General features: G+C 39.4%; 2 protein-coding genes across 16 annotated transcripts in view; one reads left to right on the forward strand and one right to left on the reverse strand.

The window, feature by feature from the left end:
* LOC135109305 (vam6/Vps39-like protein) lies at positions 1–22,103 on the forward strand. Its single transcript, XM_064020623.1, has 20 exons — positions 1–197; positions 1,283–1,456; positions 2,168–2,268; positions 2,823–3,026; positions 3,377–3,557; positions 3,990–4,119; positions 4,441–4,564; positions 5,000–5,129; positions 5,669–5,811; positions 6,308–6,469; positions 7,050–7,278; positions 7,737–7,918; positions 8,438–8,557; positions 8,815–8,917; positions 9,245–9,390; positions 9,757–9,909; positions 10,365–10,499; positions 10,882–10,976; positions 11,368–11,446; positions 21,348–22,103. The coding sequence occupies exons 1-19, from the start codon at positions 125–127 to the stop codon at positions 11,426–11,428; spliced, it is 2,646 nt and encodes an 881-aa protein (XP_063876693.1). The 5' UTR covers positions 1–124; the 3' UTR covers positions 11,429–11,446; positions 21,348–22,103.
* LOC135109302 (serine/threonine-protein phosphatase 6 regulatory subunit 3-A-like) overlaps positions 13,214–23,637 on the reverse strand; it is a 22,268-nt gene continuing 11,844 nt past the window's right edge. For 5 of the 15 annotated variants that reach the window (XM_064020615.1, XM_064020611.1, XM_064020614.1 and 2 more), the window contains 8 exons: positions 23,431–23,622; positions 21,838–21,920; positions 21,254–21,490; positions 20,988–21,097; positions 20,253–20,640; positions 18,984–19,064; positions 18,009–18,185; positions 13,214–15,994 (listed from right to left, as the gene is read on the reverse strand). In XM_064020615.1, coding sequence (XP_063876685.1) covers positions 18,020–18,185; positions 18,984–19,064; positions 20,253–20,640; positions 20,988–21,097; positions 21,254–21,490; positions 21,838–21,920; positions 23,431–23,622 — 1,257 coding nt within the window. In that variant the 3' untranslated portion in view covers positions 13,214–15,994; positions 18,009–18,019. Of the gene's footprint in view, positions 15,995–18,008; positions 18,186–18,479; positions 18,633–18,983; positions 19,065–20,252; positions 20,641–20,987; positions 21,098–21,253; positions 21,491–21,837; positions 21,921–23,430; positions 23,623–23,637 lie in introns of those variants that run through there. The other 10 variants (XM_064020622.1, XM_064020621.1, XM_064020619.1 and 7 more) reach the window with 7 other exon arrangements.

Below are 23,637 nucleotides of genomic sequence, written 5' to 3' on the forward strand. Positions count from 1 at the left end.
CACGTGACGCTGATCAGCTGTGGTTGTAAACAAAGCCCTCCGAGGGAGTGGTGGAGCGCTTTGGTTTATGTTTTGTTTTGTTTTTCTTTAGATTATGAGTTAAGCACCAAGGGGAGGAGGAAGTATGCATGATGCGTATGAGGCCATTCCCATCTTGGAAAAACTTCCTCTTCAAATTGAGTCCATCACAGCCTATGGTGAGGGAAGTGTGTTTTGCTCTCTACTTATCTCGTTTCAGGACTCGGGTATCAGGTTTTACCCCCAAACACTCATCAGTGCATTTATCTTTTACCGTGGTATATATTGATCTAAATAGTATACTTTGCTACACATTTGTATTAATTTTTAGGCGAGGTATGGATGGGTTCAGTGTTGCCCATTATTTGTTCTACATTTAAGTTGGGCAGCATTTTAAAGACGAAAATATGTTTATTTAATCTAATAAGTATGGTAAGATCTTACTCTTGCACCAGTTTTTTGCTTGTTTTCCAGCAAATCCCCTCGGAAACTAATGGTTTGTGATAAAAATGTGAAGCACATTAATCCACAACAGACTTAAATCTACCAGAAAAAATATTTTTGTTCTCACAAATAAGTAACATCTCAGTAACACTCACTAGCAGTGTTCCCCAAGAGGACTGGATGCCGCTCACATGTGGCCGCTTGCCAGCTGTCATGCACCATCACCAAATCCAACCTAACCAAACTAACCTAACCTAACATTAAAAATTGCTGGCAGCATTATAAATAATTTGTGGTGGGTTTATGTGAGATTCAAATTAGTCAATGAGAAGCTCTGTCTGATGAGAAGGGTAAGAAAAGCCATGTTGAGATTCATGAAAGAGTAAAATAATACCATAAATTTTCATGTACACTTAATTAATCTGACCATTTTATCCTAACTAATCTGATAATTTTATACTAACATCACTTTTTGAAAGAAAACATGCACTTGTATAAAAAAAAAAAACTGATGTCAGGTAAATTCAACTCATAAAGATATACTCTGATGATATTCAAACATTTCATTTTTCAGAGAACCCAGCAGTGGGAACAAAACAAGGTCACTTGCTCATGCACCTCATGACACCCTGTACATTACACCTTTCATCAGATTAATTTAAGATTCACAAAAATTCACAGCAGCATCAATGCATTTCAGATGAGGACCCAACCTAACCTAACAAAACAGGACACTTGCTTATGTACTCTATAACACCCAGCACAACACAGTTAGCATCAAACTAACTTGAAACTCAAAAAACTTATGAAACCATTTCAGATGAGAACCTGGTGGTGGGAACGAAGCAGGGACACTTGCTTATGTACTCCGTGACACCAGGCACAACCCGACGCTGGGATGTCGCTCTCCTCTGCTCAAACAAGAATTTTTCCCGCAAGCCAATCGTGCAGGTGGCTGTGGTGCCGGAGCATCAAATCATTGTCTCTCTATCAGGTATGCCCTTCACTTGTCTCCACATCAGTGTCCACCTTAGGATTATCAAAGAAATACTGAAATATTCATGGTACTGAAGCATTTGATCATCATCTCTGTCAAGTGTGGTGCGTGTGTCCCCACATCAGTGCCCTACTTAAGGTTATCATAGAAACTCTGAAAAGTTTATGCTAAGGTAGTCATGAGAGAGAATGGCACAAAGAGCTATTGAGTAAAGTTATATTTTGCTACATTGTTTAAGAGAATGAAAATTAGTCAATAAGCAGTCTTCTTTTATCAACATAGAGCCTACAGAGCTGCTAGTTAGAATTTGAATTTGAACATACATACACATAGATGCTCCTCAGCTTATGAACATCAGAATTAAGAATATCCGAAGATATGAATGAGAGGCCTAGATCAAAATATTTTACAAATAACCTTACCTGGCCTGGTATATAAATAGAAAAATGAAATTTGAAGTGCTGGAAATTCTCTCAAGAGTTAAATGGCATTGTTCATTCATTATTTTTTCTTCACCAGCATCATGAGATGCTAACTGGAGATGTGGTGGTGATGGTGTGCCTTTTGGTGGCCGTCAAGCACATACTTCAGCTGTATTACTGGAAATCTTGGAAGTTCCACCAGCTGCGTGATGTGGAACCTAACTTGTTCATAAATCATGGAGTGTCTGTACTTTGAGTTTTATCACAGTCTTATTCTTTTTTTCAGACAACGTGATCAGCGTTCATGACCTGACAGTCTTCAACCTTCCTCTGCTGTGCACAGTGACGCAGACCAAGGGTGCCACCGCCTTTGACCTTGACCTCAAGGTTTGCATTACCTTTTTATTTGTTCCAGAAACTGATTCAGTGGTTTAGATATCATTAAATGTTTATCTCAAGTGTCAGTACATGATATTATCTTTGACAGAACCAAAAGTCATTGATATAGGAACTGCTCAGTGTATGTTGTGTATTAGTTAAATTGTACAGCTTGATGCCAACTAGAATACTAATTTGCTGTATTTTTAAATATGAATCCTTATTGAATATAAATTGTGCACTGTAATTTTTGGTATTTGTAATTGAAAAAACCTAGTAATGTCTGTCAAGCAGTTCATTATTATTCTCTTGAAATATCTCTGAAGCTACTGCCACCTCTGCTATGCCTAAGCTCCTTTGGTGTAGAAAGGTGGTCCATGATTGTGTACCTTTCCTCCAGGGACTGGTGGGGCTAAGAGTGAATGATGTGTGTGTGTGTGAGTCTGTGGTGCTATGTCTGGGATTGCTGGCCTAGTATATAAATAGAAAAGTGAAATTTGAAGTGCTGGAAATTTTCTCAAGAGTTAAATGGCATTGTTCATTCATCATTTATTCTTCACCAGCATCATGTGACGCTGACTGGAGATGCGGTGGTGATGGTGCGCCTTGTGGTGGCCGTCAAGCGCAAACTTCAGCTGTATTACTGGAAGTCTCGGAAGTTCCACCAGCTGCGTGATGACCTGTCCCTGCCTGACGTCCCGAGAGCACTCACCTGGTGCAAGGAAGCCATTGCTGTGGCCTTCAAACATGACTACTGGCTTGTCATGGTTAGAGATACAAATTTTATGCTTTTTACATTACCTTACAGGAATTACTAATTATTTTAAAATCCATGGCATCACTTCTAACTGCAGCCAACCATATCTGTATTGTATACTCAACCTGAAATTGATAATCTTGAGGAGTTTTGTATTTTTACACATCATCATCCTTCTCATCATTTCATTTAAGCTAATTTTTGCTTAGGGGTTGGATAGCTTACAAGTCTCTCCCACTTTTTGCAGTCACAAGTGATTTCTTCCCTTCCATTCATTTTTCTCATGTCTTCCTCAACATATTATCTCCAGGTCTGCCATTTGCTCTTTAATACTTGAAGCAAACCTTTTGATTCCATCAGCTAACTGGGGAGCAGAAGGAACTATTTGCTACGGGTAGAAGCCAGGAGCCGCTGATAACACAGATGGAGGGGGGGGAGCAGCTGGCCCTTGCTCATGACAAGGAGACCATCTTTGTGGATGCAAAGGGCAATGCCACCTGCAGCTATACTCTCAAGTGGGAAGAGCAACCACTGGCCCTTGGTAAGTTATGAGCAGCTTTATTTTGCTAATGATGTTCAAGCAGAAATTTTCATTATAGAATAGCAATCATATTTAATCACTGTATGCTGTAAGGCCTTGCTGTGGATGTTTGTGACCATTTGTGCTGTGCCTGTGCTTCTGGGGTGTAGTATGGTGGGCCATGAGACTTTCCTGTTCCACTGTGGGCCAACATCACTAAGAGTGTGCACGATGTGTGTGTCAGTATGTGGTGCCTTGTTTGGGCCACCTTGTGTGGAATTACCGGCCTGGTATGTTGATAGATGGATAGATAATTGTATTTCAGAATAGTTTAGGAAGGTATTGCTGTAATGAACCTTAATTTTAAAGCTTTGTTTTCATCAGTTTTCCTTACATATTACATCACTGAAATATGTCCGGGAAAGAGACCGCTCAGGTTTTTTCTACTTTCAGCCTATCACAAGCCTTATCTAGTGGCTATTTTGCCCAAGAATATTGAGATCAAGATTGCCAATCCTCAGGCCACTGTTCAGCTTGTCAGTCTTGAGAAGCCAAAACTTGTGTGTGTCGGCACTTCAACTAAGTAAGTGCTTGAACGAGCATGTCTCCTTTCATTCATTCCTTTTCATCACTGTGGTCCAAGAATACATTAGAAAACAAGGGAAGCTGCAAGAAGCTGTCAGGCCTCCACATGGCAGTTTCAAATATAAAAGTGATGATACATTTGCTGTATTCAGACACTTGTATTTTGGTTTCCATTCACCTTCAACTTCTACTTTTTGCAAATCTATTGACAAGCAAAAAAATTTCTCAAGCTGTTGTGATCACCTTGGCCTGACTAGTAATGTGTCAGATTTACATGTTTATCCCAAGTGTCAGTGTGTGATGTTGCTACCTCTGACAGGACCAAGAGCCAAGTGTACATCGCCTCCACCTCCCACGTGTGGTGCCTTCATGCCATCCCAGTCAACCAGCAGATCCCACAGCTCCTGGCAGACAAACAGTTTGACTTAGCCCTCAGACTTGTGGTAGGTTTCAATATTTGTCTTTTTAAGTGGAAAATACAGGTTTTTATAATTGGCTTTGCAACTTTAGTATCAAAATATCTGTCTACTAATGTTACTTCCTTATCAGCACTATGGGATATGGAAAATTATTTGACTTCCAGCTGATATTAACTTTCAATATTTGTTTTTTTCAGCAAAGAATTGATATTTATATGGGATATGGAAAATTATTTGATCTCTGACAAGTAGTGTACCTCTGTGTTTGGATTTTACATGGGGAATAGACATTTATGATTAGTATTGTAGCTTACTAATACCAAACAATCAGTGTTCCTTTTTCATTAACACAATAGAATGTCAAAACTTTTGTGTTCAGTGTGATGTTTGGTGAGAGTGGCAGGATGATGATTTGTAAGTGTTGACAGTTTGTGTTGCATTGCTATGTTGGTGTTGCAGGACGTGTGGGAAGAAGCCCAGGACGCCAAGACTCAGATGCAGAAACACATCCAGCACCTGCAAGCAATACATCTGTTCTGCAGCAAGGAATACTCTCAGGCCATGAAGATATTCCTCACTCTCAATACAGGTGCTCCAATACTTTTTGTCTTAACAGTGTCTTCTTCCTTTGCCTGCTCCCATTAGGACTCAGCACCATATCACCATTCTGTATAATTTAATTACAATCTAGTTTTGCTGCACTCATATCAGTGTTGAAAGCCAAGCCACAGCATTCATGTACTTCATGTTTCAGCTCTGCATTCTTCTCATCTGATATGAACTCAGACGTTCATAGAGCAATGGGGTTCCGCCAGGCTTCGGAGCCCAGAACAGCTTCACTGATCCGGAGTCCTTCTGCTCCTTCGAGTTCTCTATCTCGTTGGGGTGGGGGAATATATTTAACTTAACGTTAAATATATTCCCTTTAATCAATATTAGTGTTGAAAGCTAAGCCACAGCATTTATTCACTTACCATATTTGTACTCTGCATTCTTCTCATCTGGTGAATTATTAGCAACTTTGTCCGTATGTGAAATATATTCCCCTTGAATCAATGTATGTCTTCCTCTCAGCTTGAAATTGTGAACTAACTTGAAATTATGTGGTGTATATTATGGTGCCCACAGATTTGCCCTTTGTGATTGGCATGTACCCGGATATGGTGCCTGAGGAATACCAGAGTCGCCTGCAGTACCCATACCCAATCCCAGCTCTTAGTGGGGCAGAGCTGGAGAAAGCCTTGCAAGCACTTGTACATTTCCTTCTAGAGGTGAGACATGGCAGTGTTTTTTTCACATGTTTGGTATGAGAGTGATGTAAATCTACTGATCCTGAGTATATTTTGGTGGTGTTTGTTTCACTTAATGTTTACTATGAAAGAGACATAGATTTACTGATCCTGATTTTATTTGGCATCTACAGTCATCATCATTTTCTTTAACCTCTTTTTCTCCTACAAGATTGGACAGCTTATGAATCACTCCCACTTAATGCAATCATAAACAAACTCTTCCCTCATGTTCATCCTTCTCGTATCTTCCTCTACACCTCCAAGTCTTGTTTAGTCTTTTCACTGGTCTCTTAACCTATCCTAATTTTCCCTGGTGTTTATCCTCATTATGTCTTCTGCATCACACTATCTCCAGACCTTTTGCAGTCTTCCTATTGGTCTTCCAACTGCCTTCATCTCTACTTCTCTTCTGAGTATAGATGCCTAAGCAGCTAGTTCAGATATACGAAATCACACCTGGTATTTGGGTTTCCAGATACGACACAAGCTTTCAGGCAATGAGAGTGAGGCAGGGACAGGAGGAGGAGGAGCAAAGGCTGAGGCGGACAACAAGTATTCCACAGCAGCATCTGGTGTCAAGTCCCGTAATGAGAAGCTTCAGATCATTGACACAACATTACTGAAGTGTTACTTGCAGGTAAGAGGGGCAAATGCTTTTTAATATTCAATCAATCTATCTACCAAGTTGGTATTGCTCAGACAAAGCACCACTTTAACCCACACACATTATTCACACTCTTAGCCCTGTCAGCCGCTAGTGGAAAGGTGGCCCACCTTATTACACTGACAGATACTCACAGATGATCTTCTGGAAGAGACTTAAGCCTGTGGCTCCAGTTCTAGGTTCACGTTACTCACCAAACTGTGGCTTAGTGTGGTGGACATTATTTGAGGCCTGTAATTAATTTTTTTACCTTTGTTTTCCCAAAATTTATGAAGTTTCTTTTTCAAATTAAAGAACATTTTTGGCATTGACAACCCAGTCAGGAAGACTGTTCCAGTTGTTTACAATGCTATAGGTGAAGTTGTATTTCCTGACATCCAATCTTGCACATTTTTTATAGATTTGGTTCCCCTTTGGTTCCCGTCTCTCTTACATTAAAAGGAAGGAAAAAATAACAATAAACAAATATGACTAGTAATTGATTGGGTATACCTGTCATATGTGGGAGTTAATTCTTGTCAAACACGTCATAATGATAACATGTTTGCCACAGACCAATGACAGCCTGGTGCAGCCTCTCTTGCGAATGCGAGACAGCTACGTCAGTGTGATGGAGGGGGAAAGAGTGCTTCGACATGCCCACAAGTATCCTGAGTTAGTGCTGCTGCTTCAGACTCGTGGCCAACACCAGCGGGCCCTTCAGCTCCTCCTGCGCCACGCCAAGAAGCCTGAGTCTCCCTTGTTTGGCCACCATCACACTGTGTCTTACCTCCAGCAGTTAGGTAAGGCTTGTCTCTAGCTCTCTGACTTATCTGTGACTGACTTCTTTGCTATATGACCTCGTTGTTGGTACCAAAGAGAATTTATCAGTCTATTTTCTTTGTTTTTTCACTGGGTAAGGATTATCTGCAGCACTCTGACTTACCTGTGACTGACCTTGTTTTAAGAATATAGGACCTCATTATTAGGGTGCCAGATTCAATTATCAGTGTACCTTGTTTTGTTTTTATTCTACTTAGATGTTTAGGAGTTTTCTGTACTTAGTTAAGGTGTAGTTTATACATATATGCATATACCAAGGCTGTTTCCTCCAAAAAAGGCAAGGTACACGACTTCACATTCACACTTTTTTTACACATTCTCATAACCAAGACAAGGTACATGACTTTCACATTCACACTTTTTTACACCACTCTCATAGCCACTTAATAGTTGTTGTTGTTTTTTTTTACACTTTCAGGTCCTCAGCATGTAGACTTAATCTTTGAGTATGGTGGATGGGTATTAAAGTCTCACCCTGACGATGGTTTGAAAATCTTCATCGGTGACAAAACGACATCTGGAGAAGTGGAGCAGCTACCTCGCCCTAAAGTCCTGAACTTCCTGAAGAAAACAGAGAAATCCCTGGTTGTTCCTTATTTAGTAAGTTCCAATGCACATTTCTAGCAAGACTAACAAAACCAAGGAAGCATTAGAGAGGCACTGACTGTCTTGCATCCACCAATAGTACTCACTTCTCTTGGCTTTCAATGAAGCCTGTTGTTCAGTTATTTTATCTCTTAGGAAACACATCACCACTTTATTTTCTGGTATACCACAGCTGGTGTAGTGGTATGACAGTCAAGGCTCACCAAAATTGACTCAGGCCATGGTGTGGTCTGGTCGGTAGCATGTGTTACTGTGAGTGTTCTGTCAGGTGTTTAATCAATGGGGACATCTCTTGACCAGTTTATAGTGGTAGGACAGTCAAGGCTAACCTCTTGACTAGTTTATTCTTCCTCCCAGTCTCACTATTTCTTCAGAGCATCTCAGGATGGATGTTAAACTATTATAATTATAACCAAGGAGGAAACATGACCACCAGAAACATTCAGTTCCTCTCTCATGATGTTTAAAAGCAAATAGATCTATTGTAAACTGTGGTGTATATTTGTGTTGCAGGAGCATGTGATAGAGGAGTGGAGAGACTGCACTCCTCTGCTTCACAATGAACTCATCCACCAGTACAGGGAAGTGGTCACTGCCTCAGTCCCTGTGTGTGACCCTACCACCCTGGAAGAGGTAAGTCCTTGTGAGAGTTGAGTGCTGACAACCTTGCTCACCTGTCACCTCTCTGATCGTCCTTGTTCAGTGTGTGCCCAGCTTGCTTTTACCGTACAGAAAACCCAGTGAAAGGACAATCAGCCAGCCAGTTCTTTCTTTCAAATTTCACATGAGAACTAGAAGCTGCATTTTGAAACATTGTACTCAGATAGGGAATAGATTCTGTAAGACTCTGTTATGCACTTGTGGTTAGCATATATATATTTTTTTTACAGGAAAAGAACAAGAGAAAGATGATACGTGAAAAGCTACTGAATTTCCTGAATCATTCTGAACATTATACTGCTGCCACTCTCTTGGTTCACTTCCCATATGATAGTAAGATGAACTAATGTTACTGTATATAGTATGAAAAGCTTTGAAGTCAGAAACTCCTTATTTTTACCTTTATTGATTATATAGTACAACTTTTTTCTTCCTTTAATAGAGACTTTACATGCAGTCCCAAAAAAGTGCCTGAAGCAAAATAGAAACTTCATGATATAATATTTTTCTTCCATGTCAACTTTACTTTCACAAAACATGTAGCCAAAAACCTGCTTGAGGTAACAACATAATAATAATGGTACAACATTGCTTTTCAAATCAACTTTACTTTTATCAATTACATAAGAAACATGCCCTAAGAAATAACAAACTTCTTAGGCCTCCATGAAGAGCGAGCAGTACTTTTGGGGTGCCTGGGGCAACACCACCAGGCTCTCGCCATCTACATCCACACTCTTGGTGACACTGATGCTGCCCTCAACTACTGCAAGAAGCACTACTCATCATCTGGTTCAGGAAGTGAGGTGAGACTGAACTCCTTTTGTCATGTCCTCTTTTGAGTGCCATGGAAGCACTGAAAATAGATGAGAGCATAATATAAACCATGATGAGTAATCTATTCCTTATTATACGTACATGCATACATAAACCAAGGCTGTCTCCCCCAAAAAGCAGGGTAGCCAAGACAAGGCACGCAACTTCCACATTCACACTCATTCACACCACTTCCATAGCCCTTTGGCCCTCAATAGAGAAGAGAAAGTATTCCTGCCCTCACTTTACTGGGATGTCACACAACTTAGTTCTTATATCAGGTTTATTTGCCTCAATTGAAGCTTCTGGTGACTGCTGATGGGAGTGGTTATTTATTCCTCCTTTTTTTATATCAGGTGTATTTAACCTTGCTGAAGCTCCTGGTGACTCCAGCTGATACCCGAAGCTCGTCAGGGTCTCCTTTGAAGCAGCATCCCAAGAAGCCTCCAGATGTGAAGACTGTGCTAGACCTCTTGCAGAATTACTTACAGTTCATCGATCTGGGCCAGGTGAGACTTGATAGTTATGCATCTTTGTCTTAGGCATGCATAGTGGTGTAAGTAAAGATGGGAAGTTTTGTATATATGTAGTCATGGAGTCATGTTTCTCTCTCTCTCTCTCTCTCTCTCTCTCTCTCTCTCTCTCTCTCTCTCTCTCTCTCTCTCTCTCTCTCTCTCTCTCTCTCTCTCTCTCTCTCTCTCTCTCTCTCTCTCTCTCTCTCTCTCTCTCTCTCTCTCTCTCTCTCTCTCTCTCTCTCTCTCTCTCTCTCTCTCTCTCTCTCATATTACTCAGGTTTGACTTCTTCAATTTTTCCATCACATGTCATTTCATACATTGCCACTTGAATATCATAATTGAGAGCGATGTTCTAAGTCCTTTGTCTTTGATATTATGGTGTATATCACACTTCAGAACCTGCTCAGAGCTTGTAGTTCTCCTGATAATAATTCACTGCTCTTTTCAGGCCTTAAAGGTTCTTCCTGATGATGTAAGACTAAATCTGCTGAAGCCTTTCATTCAAGCCTCCTTCAGCCTCGCTACCACTGCCTGCAGAGAGCAACAGATCACCCGTGGTCTCACACAGTCCCTCAAACTGCAGGTAAGTTGGTTCTTCCTCTTACATGGCTTGTGTTAGTTGTGCTAATGCCATTTCTTTTTTTCTTTTTTTTATTGTGAATTTCTGATGAATAAAAAGGCATATTTCCTGAACACTCTATACAGCTATTACTTTTAAGGGTGAAAATATTCTCAGTGGATGGCCCAGGTGGTGCCTGTGACCAGTATATGAAGATAAAGGTGTGATCTGTACCCTAAACAGTTTAGGTGTTGGGTCAGTTGTGCCACCCAGTCCCAGGTCTTCCCCTATAGAGTCAGATGGCTCGTTCCTTTTACTACTACGGTTAATCTTCTACTTATTGTTGTTTAGTACCCATATACATCTCAGAAAAATATGTGGATTTTACACATTGTTTTTCTTTCAGACAAATGAAGAGCTTGCTTCCTGCCAGAGAGAGAAGATTGTTTTATTAGAGTCTACATACTGTGCTGTGTGCAGCAAGAGGTTCACTAAACAAAGGTGAGTATTAGATAAATATTTCATAACAAATGCACAGGATACTCTTACCTCTTTCATGATAAAGAGCTGATTTTCACTGGAATTCAGTCTCCTGGCCTTCCTATTCTGTCTAATATTCTAATGGTAGCAGCATGGGAAGTGAGTCTGATCAGTTCCATCCTTCTCATGGTAAAAAGATATTATATGGGAGCTTTTGAATTGGTGGAGACAGTTTTGACCAGTACAGGAGTTGACTAGAGATGCCATTTTGGGGCCACAAAGCATAAAAGTTAAGTGTAGTAGTAGTTGATTCTTGTATATAATATATCTGAACAATAACCATGTAAGTAGGATTTTTTAAATATCCTTGTTTGTGTGTGGCTTTAACTTAAGACTATTTCTTCTTCCCCAGTGCTTTTGCTTGGTGTCCCAATGGTGATGTTGTGCACTTCTCCTGCCAGAACCAAAGGTAACACACGGCACAGCAGAAAGTAAGTCGGTGTGGGCTTAGTGTGTCAGTGATGCTTACCATTTGGTAAGAGAGAAAATGTGAATGAATCTGAAGTGGCTCTGTCTTTTCTAGTAATTGGAATGTTGAAAAATGTTGATATATATATATATATATATATATATATATATATATATATATATATATATATATATATATATATATATATATATATATATATATATATAAAATTAAGGATACATGTTAGTATTTTTTTGTATCTATACTTTATCAAATACAATATAGGCACAAAGTTTCAAGTTTCTCCTGACTAGTCATTGTTACTGCAAAGGAGAACTTGAATTGGCTGTGACTGTTTTAAGTGCTTGCATTCTCTCCATAGATGAGAGATATATTACATTACCTCCATTTCCCCATTACTCATCTTAATATTGATCTGATTATCATACTCATGGATTCATCATAATAGTGTGCTCAGTGTCACCAACTCAGTCCCATTAATGTCACCATCTGAGGGCTCAGGAACATGGGGTCACTATCATTGGACAATGCTCTCACCTGCTGATTGAACCGTGCATCTTCTATAATGTGTAGCAAACTTGCTTGGTGTTCCAACAACACCCTCATTTGTTTGTAAAGTACCAGTTCATACAGGTACAAATAATCCAATCTAAATAAGGATTTAGGTAGGAAGTTGATTTGCTGCACATTTTAAAAGATAGTACATATGATTATGCCAATCAGGAGATAAGGAGTTGATAGTGACAGAGTTACTGTGGTCAGTGTCCCCTGGCAGAAACCTTCCTTGGACAGAGTTAGTGAAACTGAGTGAAGTATGATGCATTCTTTTCTTTGGTTGATCATTTATATTCACATAACTATATTTGTTATTTTAAGTCATAACTATATTTGTTATTTTAAGTCATAATGAGTGCAGTTGTTTTCGTATCAAGGGTGGAAGATGAATTTAAAGTGACTTAGTTTAAGCCATTCAAGTAAAACCAATGCGTGTGATTATAACATATAATTGATTGAAAGATTATTGCTCCTATTTTAAGTCAATTCTAATGAGGCTTGCTTCACTGGAGGCTCACAGGTTTTCTGTTCCCCCAACCTGACAGCATTATTTTTCTTCATTAAAGTAATTCCTTCACATATTTTGTCAGTCATGCACCATGTTACTAAATACTACTTTCAATGAAAATGCCATTGTAAAAACAATTTCAGTAATGACTTTTCTTAACATGTATAATCACGGTATAATCCCTAATATAAGTAGCCCCATGACAGATTTGTGGTATCTATCTATAGCTCTGATGCCTTATCCTTATTCTGGAGACTTCTCAAAGGACACACGAGACAGGTGGTTAACACTATTTGGCAGACGGGTTGGGTTTTAGGTGTTCTTGTATCTAAGGGAACCACATGATAGCATTGGAGGGGCAGATATGGACTATTTTGAGATTGTACAGGCTAAGGATTATTTTGTTAGGAGTGAAAAGTTTTAATGTAAACAGTGGAGAAAATTTTAAATGGGAAACAGAGTGAGTGAACAGTTTTCTGTTCACTTGGGTTTGTCAGGGACAAGTGACAGCAGCTGATGAATTCAGGTGTGGGAAAGGAATTAGATTTAGGAAGATTACTATTACTTCTATAGTTTTTGTAGTGTTTATATCAAAACATTGAAAACCAGCCAGATTTCCATTAGAATGGATAAGTATGAAGAGAACATCAAGTGTAGAGTACTGAAGTGGTTCCTTACCAGTCAGGTGGAAAGAAGAAAGTTCTGTATTTAAATGTATCCTTTATGTACAACTTCATAAGGATTTCTCTAGGAATCATACAAGGCATGAGTATTACCATCAACGCCAACAGTTTTTCATACACAAAGAAGCACTTTCAATGAGAATGCTATTGTAAAAATCATTTCAGTAATGATAACTTCATTTTCAATCTTACATGAGGATAATCACAATGTTGTTCACATACTGATATGATGAGTGCAAGCAGCCCTCAACAGGGTGGGCTGCAGGGGTTCATAGGTGGTGGTGATGTCACTAATGACAATGGAATGCCACCCTCACCAACTCTCTGAAACCAGACACACTGTAGAACAAACACTGGCACCAAAGCATTTATTACTAGGACTTTAAAAATTCTCTTAGTGGAATTAAACAGAGGGGACCAATAGATCTATTGCATAATAACCTGGGGGTTGGATCACCAAGATCTGTACACAACAGAAATTAGAACAACATGAATACTCTATTACAGTAAAGGCTATATTATCTAGGAACAATTTGGATATTCCTTCACACAGGGAACAGCTGTCCTAAAGACTTCATTAACCTAAAAACTGCATCTTTCATCACAGTCTGAAAAGGGGAGCATGTACTGTGGGACTGTTTGTAAAGTTTTACTGCTGTACCATAATATAGAGTAGAGTCTTTCAACAGCACAAGATAGAGCCACCATGACCATTAATACCATGTGTTAGAAGAATAATACCAATAGAAAACAGGGTTGCGAACCTCAGTGAGTTTGCTCTTTCATCTCTGTTTACCCGGTGGTACTCACTGCCTGCTCCATACACAGTGTATCACATGTGCTGCAAGTTTCACTTGAAAGTGCATTTCATGTACTGCTGTTTCTATGTGTAGAAATTAACATCTGTTACCTGCTCCATGTAGTAAATATCTGGCACCAATTTAGTGAGCAGTGAACAATACTCATTACTACATCAATATGTGTTAATAGCTGCAGCTAGGCTTGCCATGGAGCCAGTAACTCGTGCCACCGGTTCAGCATGTGACAAATAACACCCACCCTCAGTTCAACACACAGATGCATTGCTAGTGGTTTGGCGCATAGGTCTGGCAAACAGTTGGTTCAGTGGGTAATGATTAACACCCACCACCAATTTAGTATATCCTAAGACAAGCGGCAGAAAATAATAAACTCATGCAGTCTTGCATTGCTGCTATATACTTAGACTATGGAATACGAAAATGTCTTCAAACACATTAACATTGCACTACTGAAAGGCTCTACTGTATATATAAATGTATATGTGCAACAGAGGTTTATAACCCATAAAATATAACAATTATTCTAATTTGTTGCAAATTAAATTACTATATAATATACTAAATTTGTAGTCAGTTTAAAATAGCCGTTGCTTCAAGGAATTAACAATAGCACCAAATAAACTTTTTTTCTTTTAATATCTACAGAGATGTAGAATACCAGGCATTGTTGCTCCATCACAGACACCACTGATCAAGACTCACTTATGAAGTATAAAAGTCTGACTCCACAAAACCAATGAGACAATCAGCCTTAAATTTCTTAAGTCTCTCAGTGTAAATGGTCAAGCTAATACAAATCAATTTCACCTATGGTACTATTTTGGTGTTCTACCAAATTTGAGCCAAGAACACTTGAAACACACCACTTTCTGGCACAGAGGAGCACCCAAAGGTTTTCTTTAAAAGTACCAGTATTAGCAATAAGGTTGTGAGGAGCATGATGAACTCTTAGTGCTGAAGAAACTGAAGTTCTCCTTCAGAAATTTATAACAAGCAAAACATATTTTACTTTCTGATGACTTTCAAGTGGAATGGTTGATTAACACTTAATGAGCACAAGACAGACCAAGTGCACAGGTTGAAAAGTAAAATCTGCATATTTATAACATTTGGCAACAGCAACAAGTCAAGACCACATAGCAATTTCAACATTAACATGATAGAGCTACATGCTCTGGAAATGTTTCTGAGCCGTGCGGCCACATGCCTATCTTGGCCATTCGTGTTAGACAAAACAAACTACCTCAGTCCTCATATTATCACACCAAATACAAGAACCAAACTCACGAAGAAAGCCCAAGGCAGCAATGACTCCACGATTGTGATGAATCCTATACACACCTTTACACACTCCCAATATATAAGGTGTTTATTTGACTAAAATAAATATCATATATATATTATGTCTATCTCTGGTATGCTGCAACCTGATGCTGATAAAAACAGTATGGAGAAGTTTATCACGAGAATGGACGTGTATCATTCATTTTGATCCGGTTCCTGACCTGTATAGACACTAGATATTAATATCCAGTACATTATATTGGCAACACCTTCTCATGAGCATTCAAGTTTTGTTAAATCATGTAATAAATACACTCGGGTAAGATAAAATTCTAACAGCGGAAAGATAACAATTTCCTCCTGTTTTAATTTGTTTAGGCACATAATTCTGTAAAGTACATTTAGACCTTGGCTGAGTGAAATCCAACATAATAACTCCTTTTATTTTTCTTTTCCATCCAATAATTTAGCATTGTGCATTTCACTGAGCCTTTCAAAATATGTTACTCTGAAGAGAACAGCAATCTTGATAAATTCAAAGGAATGAACTCAAAGGAGACTTCTTGGATTTTTCTTTAAGATTAGAGCATTTCAGACTGGAAGTACACATCAGGCATGTCTTGTCCTGAGATGTTGTAGTGCTGCTGCTTCAGCCATCACCCTACATCCTCATGCAGCTCACCCTCCCACTTCTTGCCCTGAGGAGAAAAAAGTCACTTAGTTCCTTTTCCCTTAACAAATTCACTTTCAATCATCACTCAGAATTAAAAAGAACAGCTCAGTTGCTTCAGTCATCATCCCACATCCTCATGCAGCTCACCATTTCTTACCCTGATGAGAAAAAAGTCACTTAATCACTTTTCCCTTAGCAAATTCACCTTCAGTCATCACTCCAAATTAAAAAGAACGGCTGAGGACTTTATCACTTGACTAAGATGCAATGACACTTTTCACCTTGCATAACAACTGTTTGGGAAATGCACATGTACTATTTCATGTTTCATTTATTTGCCAATTACTCTTTTTTACAGAAAATATACTGAAATGCAAAGTTGAATTCCGTGCACATGATTTTGACTGTACATCTGTCATCTATCCACAAGCAAGTGCTCTGATATGGAAAGATTACAACAAACCTATCATTCTACACTGACTGGTGACAAATTGAGAGAGAGAGAGAGAGAGAGAGAGAGAGAGAGAGAGAGAGAGAGAGAGAGAGAGAGAGAGAGAGAGAGAGAGAGAGAGAGAGAGAGAGAGATGTAAGGGGAATGGACTGTGGGAAGTGACTGGTATATAAACATACTGTGGGAGACACACTGTGGGTCTGTGGGGTGGGGTGTGGTGTGAGAGAGAGAGAGTGGGGAGAGGCTGTGGGGAGTGACTGTGGTATATAAACATACTGTGGGAGACATACTGTGTGTCTGTGAGCTGTGGAGAGAGAGAGAGAGAGAGAGAGAGAGAGAGAGAGAGAGAGAGAGAGAGAGAGAGAGAGAGAGAGAGAGAGAGAGAGAGAGAGAGAGAGAGAGAATGTGGGGAGAGGCTGTGTGGAGTGACAGGGTATCCCATGAGTCAAGGTACATTGGGATTTGACAGTTCAAGTAATTCTAAGTCAAAAATGCTCTCTACACATATGCTGTTTTGCTTTACTTTGTGAGAAATGAACATGAAAGTTTTGTGTTGCGGGAACCACTCACCTGGGTGGGCCTTCTTTGATTGACTGTGAGGACCTGTCACTTAGGTGTCAAGATGTTAGCTGTTAGGTGTTGAGGGGGGTGACAATTCCAGTGAGTTGTCATGTATGTTTAAAAAAGTAGCACTGAACAACCACTGTACTGCTGTGTTACCTGTACATTTTCTTCACAGACATATAAAAAATTCAATCTGTCATGTACTAACTGTTTCCTGTAAAGATTTGACTGTAGATTGTACACAAAAAATTATCACTAAATGCCACGTGGTGCCCCTCTAGTATGTATTGAGTCAAGGAGAGGAGGAAGGAGGCGGAGGCCCACCCAGGTAAGCGGTTTTTGCAACATACAACTTACATGTTAATTTATCACAAAATAAAGTAAAACAGCATACGTGTATAGAGTATTTTCTACTTAGAATTACTTGAACTATCAAATCCTGAAATATGTACCTTGACTCAGCAGGACACCCTGTATAAACACACTGTGGATCTGTTAGCTATGGTGAGAGAGAGAGAGAGAGAGAGAGAGAGAGAGAGAGAGAGAGAGAGAGAGAGAGAGAGAGAGAGAGAGAGAGAGAGAGAGAGAGAGACACTTTGGTTGCCTATATGATCCTCCTACTCAGTTACAGTGCTATCCACAGTTCATTAATCTGTGCTCCACATGCTCACAATTTAATATCACATACATGGCAGTAAATGAGCAAATACATACATTTTTTTCACAAAATATGTCCTGCGTTTCACAGAGGTTCTCAATGATGGGGAGAAATTCAACTCCCCTCTATATATTTACACATTCAAAGATACAATAAGCTAAACTAACACTCCTTCCATTATACAAATGCCATGTTACAACACCTCAAAATAAGAGACAAATTTAACCAAATGGTTTCTGTGCATAACACCAAGACCTGAGTCCAGTACTTTGGTACTTACCATGATAACATAATTGCAACAAACATATAGGATTACAATACTAAACACAAAAAAGCAGCAATTTAAAATTTTTTAAACAAATTTACCTGGGAAAATATTAGCTCTCAATAGGAGTTTCAGGAGGACTTGGTGCTACCTCTTCTTGTGCGGGTTTGCTGTCTCCAGAGTTTGCCTCACTCGTGGTGAGAGTGGCGGGGGTTGCCGTACCTGGCTCACCACAGCTCTCTAAGCTCTTCGTCATGAGGCCTCGAGATGAGAGGAAGCTGAGCCAAATGTGCAAAATAAGTAAACATGCAATAAAAAGCTGCAAACAAATGTTTTTGAGAAGTCTCAAACAGTCTTCTAATACACCATTAAAACATGACACACAGAGCAAAAAGAACTAAAAGAAAATATTTGTAAATACACTAACTGCACTTTTAAAACTTACAATTTAAAACTGCATTTCATAAAACAACTATAATAATACACTAATCAAGTACCTGGCAAGAAAAAAGAAATGAAAGTCAAGAAACAAGACAGCCAAAAAATTCAACAAACTGCAGAACTAACATTACCAAGACAATGAGTAGCACAGAGCTACAGGTGTGCACTCCTACAGGCGAGTCCCCAGCTTAGTATTAGTGCAGTGTCTGTGGCCTCTGGTGGCACTTGACATGTACTTCAACACAATTCTTAAAAGAGCTGCTTCCCAAAGTAATTCAAGTGACCTTGAAAAGATTGAATACTGCACTGAAGCAGCTGTTATGGACTCAGCATACTAACATCCAAAAGTTATCAGACAGCATACCAACATCCAAAAGTTATCAGACAGTCACAAATTCAAATGAAGATATGCTTTTTGTATGCCACTGAATGCAAAACGATGAGTATCTAAGAAAACTACACTAGGCAACCACATACAGACAAAATATAAATGATGAATGAAGCTCAATCTGCTAACAAGGTTGTCTAAATTATTCATCAAATTAGAATTTAAAGAATTCTAAGCAAGAAAAAAAGCCTTTAAATGTTGGTAGCAAAAACAAGATGGGTATGTGTATGTGTATATGGCTACTTACTTGAAGTTATCCATCAGCTCCTCCTCCTCCTCCTCCTCCTCCTCTCTCTTAGCCTCCTTTCTATCTGCTCTCTCCAATTCACTGTACATCAGAGTCATGCAAAGTATTAGTATACCATGATTAGTAGTTAGTAAAAGGCTAACAACAGCTAAACCATACGTTTCCAGTACTACAAGCAGTAAAACATGACACTAAAATAGTGTTGTGAAGAAAGTCACAAAGTAAACAAATAACACAACTTTTCAAACACAATGCATTCACTCGAAAGTTCCACAACAAACACTTGTTCGTGAACTCAGATAAAGTTAATTTACACACAAAATTACTATGAAGGAGAGTTGGTGGTGCAAAGGTAGGTTGAGAAATGGACAGACCATATGCAATTGATCATCGTTACCTGAAATGTACTGTGACTAGTGTTAGAGAAAAAATAATCCAGTTTATAAAAGATCCTATGCAGTTTGAACTCATAATGTTTTGACTGCATCACCACATTCAGTGGAAGTGGAAGATGATGCATTTAATTTTCCCTTTTGCAAATAAACTTTCTATGAGGTGCATCAGTGTTTCCTTGGCCTTCCTTCTGTAACTCACCATGTGGTGCAGGAATGAGGCTGCACAAGAAGAAACATCTAACATGTTTTGATGCATTTGTTATCTCACACCTCACTCACCACGCAAAAAAAAGCATGCAAGTCTGATAACAATGGACTAGTGTTTGTTATTATCTTTTCTTACTGTAATGGCACAGAGGGGAAGGCCAACACAGACATGCTCATGTAACTTTTAAATTTAATAAAACTTTCTTCAGTTTCAATGAGTGTGACTTTCATCACCTTAATTGTTGTGCTAGGCATGATCATCTGATCCTCCAATTAAGTTTATTTCAAAATCCATTGTTATTTTTTGTTTATTTATTTATTTATTTTTTTTTTGTAGCTTGGATAAAAAGCAAACCCTGGCAAAGAATACCTTATGTAACAAATGCAACTCAAAGCGATTGGTTGCATTTCACCTGCTCATTTTTCCTGAAGACCAACAACTTAAGCACATCACAAAAGCTACAAATATAAATGCCTTTTTTTTATTATCATTATTCTTAAGCTTCCCAATGGACTATTTTGTGAGTCAATGCAAAACTATGAGATAAAAAAAACACTTATTTGTAAGTCAAATATCATTTCATGCAGGCAAACTAATTCCACAGAAAGCATTACATTACTTCATGCACACATCAATGTTAGGGTGACATGTAAGGAGCACACCTACCTGTTCTGAGGCTCTCCAGTTGAGGTAACAGAGTTCTTATGGTCATCACAGTTAGTTTCAAAAGATGAATCAAAATTTATATTAGAGAAGTCTGCTCTGAAGGCCTCTTGGTTGGATGCATTATCCCCAAACACTGCAGTTGAGCTTTCCTGTGGCGGCACAGCAGGGGCGCCGAACACTTCACTGAAGTCTGGCGTGAAAGCTGAACCCTCGGGAGCAAGTTTTTTGCCAAACGGGTCAACACTGGCTGAGCTGCTGAATGCACTGAAGTCTGCCCATCCACTATTGTCTGAAGTGTCTGACATGGGGCCTGTCTCCCACGGGTTGGCACCCTCGATCTTGCCACTTTCATCACCTTCACTCCTCTTGTCAAACACTTCTGCCCATTCTGTAACAACCACACCAATCATGCCATATTCTTTAACACAGTAAAACCATAAGGAGCACAATATAGTCATAGTTTTGGCAGTATGTTAACATTTTGGTTTCATGTTATAATATCTGCTGTAGTTTCCACATACTCAGTGATTTCTGATGCTTGATTTTTAGGTATAGATGTCATCCAGTGTAGATTCATGTGCATGGAGACAAAAATACTGCAAATACTTTCAATGACTCAAATTCTGCAACTCTCTAGTAGAAGTGATTGAGCGCAAAACTTGGTGCATCACTATACGCTGAAAACTCTCAGATCATCATACCATGGTGATACTGTGAACATCCTTTTCGACTTACTGTGGTACTCACCATCTTGGTCAACTTCCATCTTAGTCTCACCAGCTCTCAGTCCTGAAATGTCATCATCCTCATCCTCTGAACTGGAAGCTTGATCCTTGTCCTTGTCACTGTTGGGATACAATTGCAAACACGCAGTACAGTCATGTATCACTAAACTTACATATTACCAAAGCAAACATGAGCCTTTTTAGACACTTGATATAAGTAATGATGTTTTAGATGCAGTAATGAAGTACCTATACCACAACTTGATAAGCTTTTACCTTTCTTCCTGATGTTGTTCCTGCGTGAAGGTGATTTGCTTTTCTTTATCTGTCCACATGTCATCAAACTCGCCCATGCTTGAACGATGGTTAGCACACAGCTCCTCGAACACATCACGGTCTCCAATACCTGCCTCACCACCACCCTCCACACCTTGGCTGCCCGGCGACCCTCCGCCCACACCAGCTGCTCCAGACAGTGCCAGGGCCTGAGTTGTGAGCCGCTGCAGGGGACCACTGTTGCCAAAAATAAGAAAAAAAAAAAAAGGTGCTTCTGTTATTAACTGCACTTGACGAAGAACACTAACTCCAGATGCTGAAAGTGTATTGTAACCAAGACTAGTAGTACTTGAATCTCTTTTATACAGAAGCTACTGTATAAAGTGATGAAAAATTAAATGTTAAGTAAGGAAAGGTGTTCTGTTACTCATATTTTTATCTAAACTGTACGACTGTTGGATATATGTGTGAGGGAAGGTATTAGTTTATTTATTCATTTATTTATTTATTTGATTTTTTTTTCCATGCTTCTGTCCTTTTAATGAGACTCCTTAAGTTAATGGGGAGTGGAGATGTGGACTGACCTCAGATTGTCATCCTGGTCCTTGAATTCATCATCAGCATAGCGGAAATCTCCAATGACGTCCATATCCATCTCCTTGAAGCCCTGTTGATGATATTGATGTATTCTCTCCAGTTAACTTCTCAAGAGACAAACAATTATTTCATATACAGATATAAGCACCACATGTTTGATTTTAGATGTAACTACTGATATATAACTCTGTGACAGAAAGCTAATTGTACTTCTCTCCCTTGATGTATCAATGACAAAATGCATTCAGTTAAATCATAGGCATGTCAGTACCATCTTTCTTCACAAAAATACTGTTAAGAAGCAACAACTACTGACATACAAAGAATATAAGATGACCCAAAGTCCTCACCTTACTCTACTATACTACAATGCAAGTACCATGACAACTGATCATATCATTCATTATCTAATATCCTCTCAGTGATTTCTGTATTAGAACATTAATAGTGAAAAAACTACCACAACAGTCTGGCCCGTATTCAGAAATACTTTGCTCTCTCACCACAACTATATTCAAAAGCCAAGGAGATGATAAGATGGGCTTTCAAGGCTATTTTTTCCTTTAAATGATGTAGAAATCTTGTTTTTGTCACCAGAACTTAAAAGTATATGTAGCTTCAACTAGAGCCTTCTGAAAGTAGTGGAGGTGCAGTGCAGAAGTGTTTCAGAATATGGTCCTCTGCTTATATGAACCTGAGCTGGGGGCCGGCCAGCTTGCTACCTGAGGCCACAAGCAGCAGAGCACAAGTCACTACCCCTTACTAAGACCCTGACCAACACACCTCGTAACATATGTAAGGAAAGCAGATGTAGTGACATGGCAGTCCAGGCTGCCCAAAGTCCACTCAGGCCTTGGTGAGCACTTGCAGCCCAGGGTTCAATCCCTAGCTGGGCATTCAAAGGTATATGCAAGTCCAACATGTTACCAATCAGGCCATGAATGCTCCCCAAGGCCTGAGTGGACGTCAGTGGTCGGCCCTCACTGTCCCATCACTACAAACATGACAGAGGAATGAGCTAACTACAGCTGTAGCAAATGAATCAATTAATGAAAGCTGCCAACCTTGTGTTACCTCCAAATACAAAATACGTAATGTGAACAAAAATCAAAGACTACCAGTATGTAACATTTCATAAGCTTCTATACCTACGAGATCATTTAATACGCATACTGAATGACACAGGTACAAAAGATTTATATATCCTATTTTTGTTAATACTCCCCCTTTTTCTTTTCTGAACATGTGAAAACACTTAGAAGTACATAATCAATCATCCATTCCTATCCAAAGCAACAGCTCTGCTAATTAGACCTGGTGCAGCCTCATCCTTCATTCTTCCATCTATTTTTCTAGGAACAGACACCACAACATCAAGCCAGACAATCAACACCCAGAGAGCACTCACTGACAGTCACCACTCCGAAACATATAACAGAAGGAAGCAAACTCAAAGCCTTGAACCCAACACGAACATTAACTTCCCAGGTGGATATAACATCAAGCTATCAACCCAACATGAAAGTGAGAGTGAATGTGAACATTACTTCCCAGGTGAATACAAACATGAATTTAGTCACCTGGTTTCCTCCCCACACCTGGGAAGCTTCCATATGGTGGCAAAGCACTCTGTCCTTGTTCTCCCCCCAATCCTCCTCATCATGACCCTCTTGGAGAAAGGACGGGCCCTCATCTGGCTGGTCTGCCTCCCCTTCAGTAAGCCCAGACTCATGCTCGCTCCCAGAAGAGCTAATGCTTAGCATGTAGGTCATCTAACAAGCATGCAG

This window comes from Scylla paramamosain, chromosome 18, assembly GCF_035594125.1.
Source record: "Scylla paramamosain isolate STU-SP2022 chromosome 18, ASM3559412v1, whole genome shotgun sequence".
In the NCBI taxonomy this organism is placed as follows: domain Eukaryota; kingdom Metazoa; phylum Arthropoda; class Malacostraca; order Decapoda; family Portunidae; genus Scylla; species Scylla paramamosain.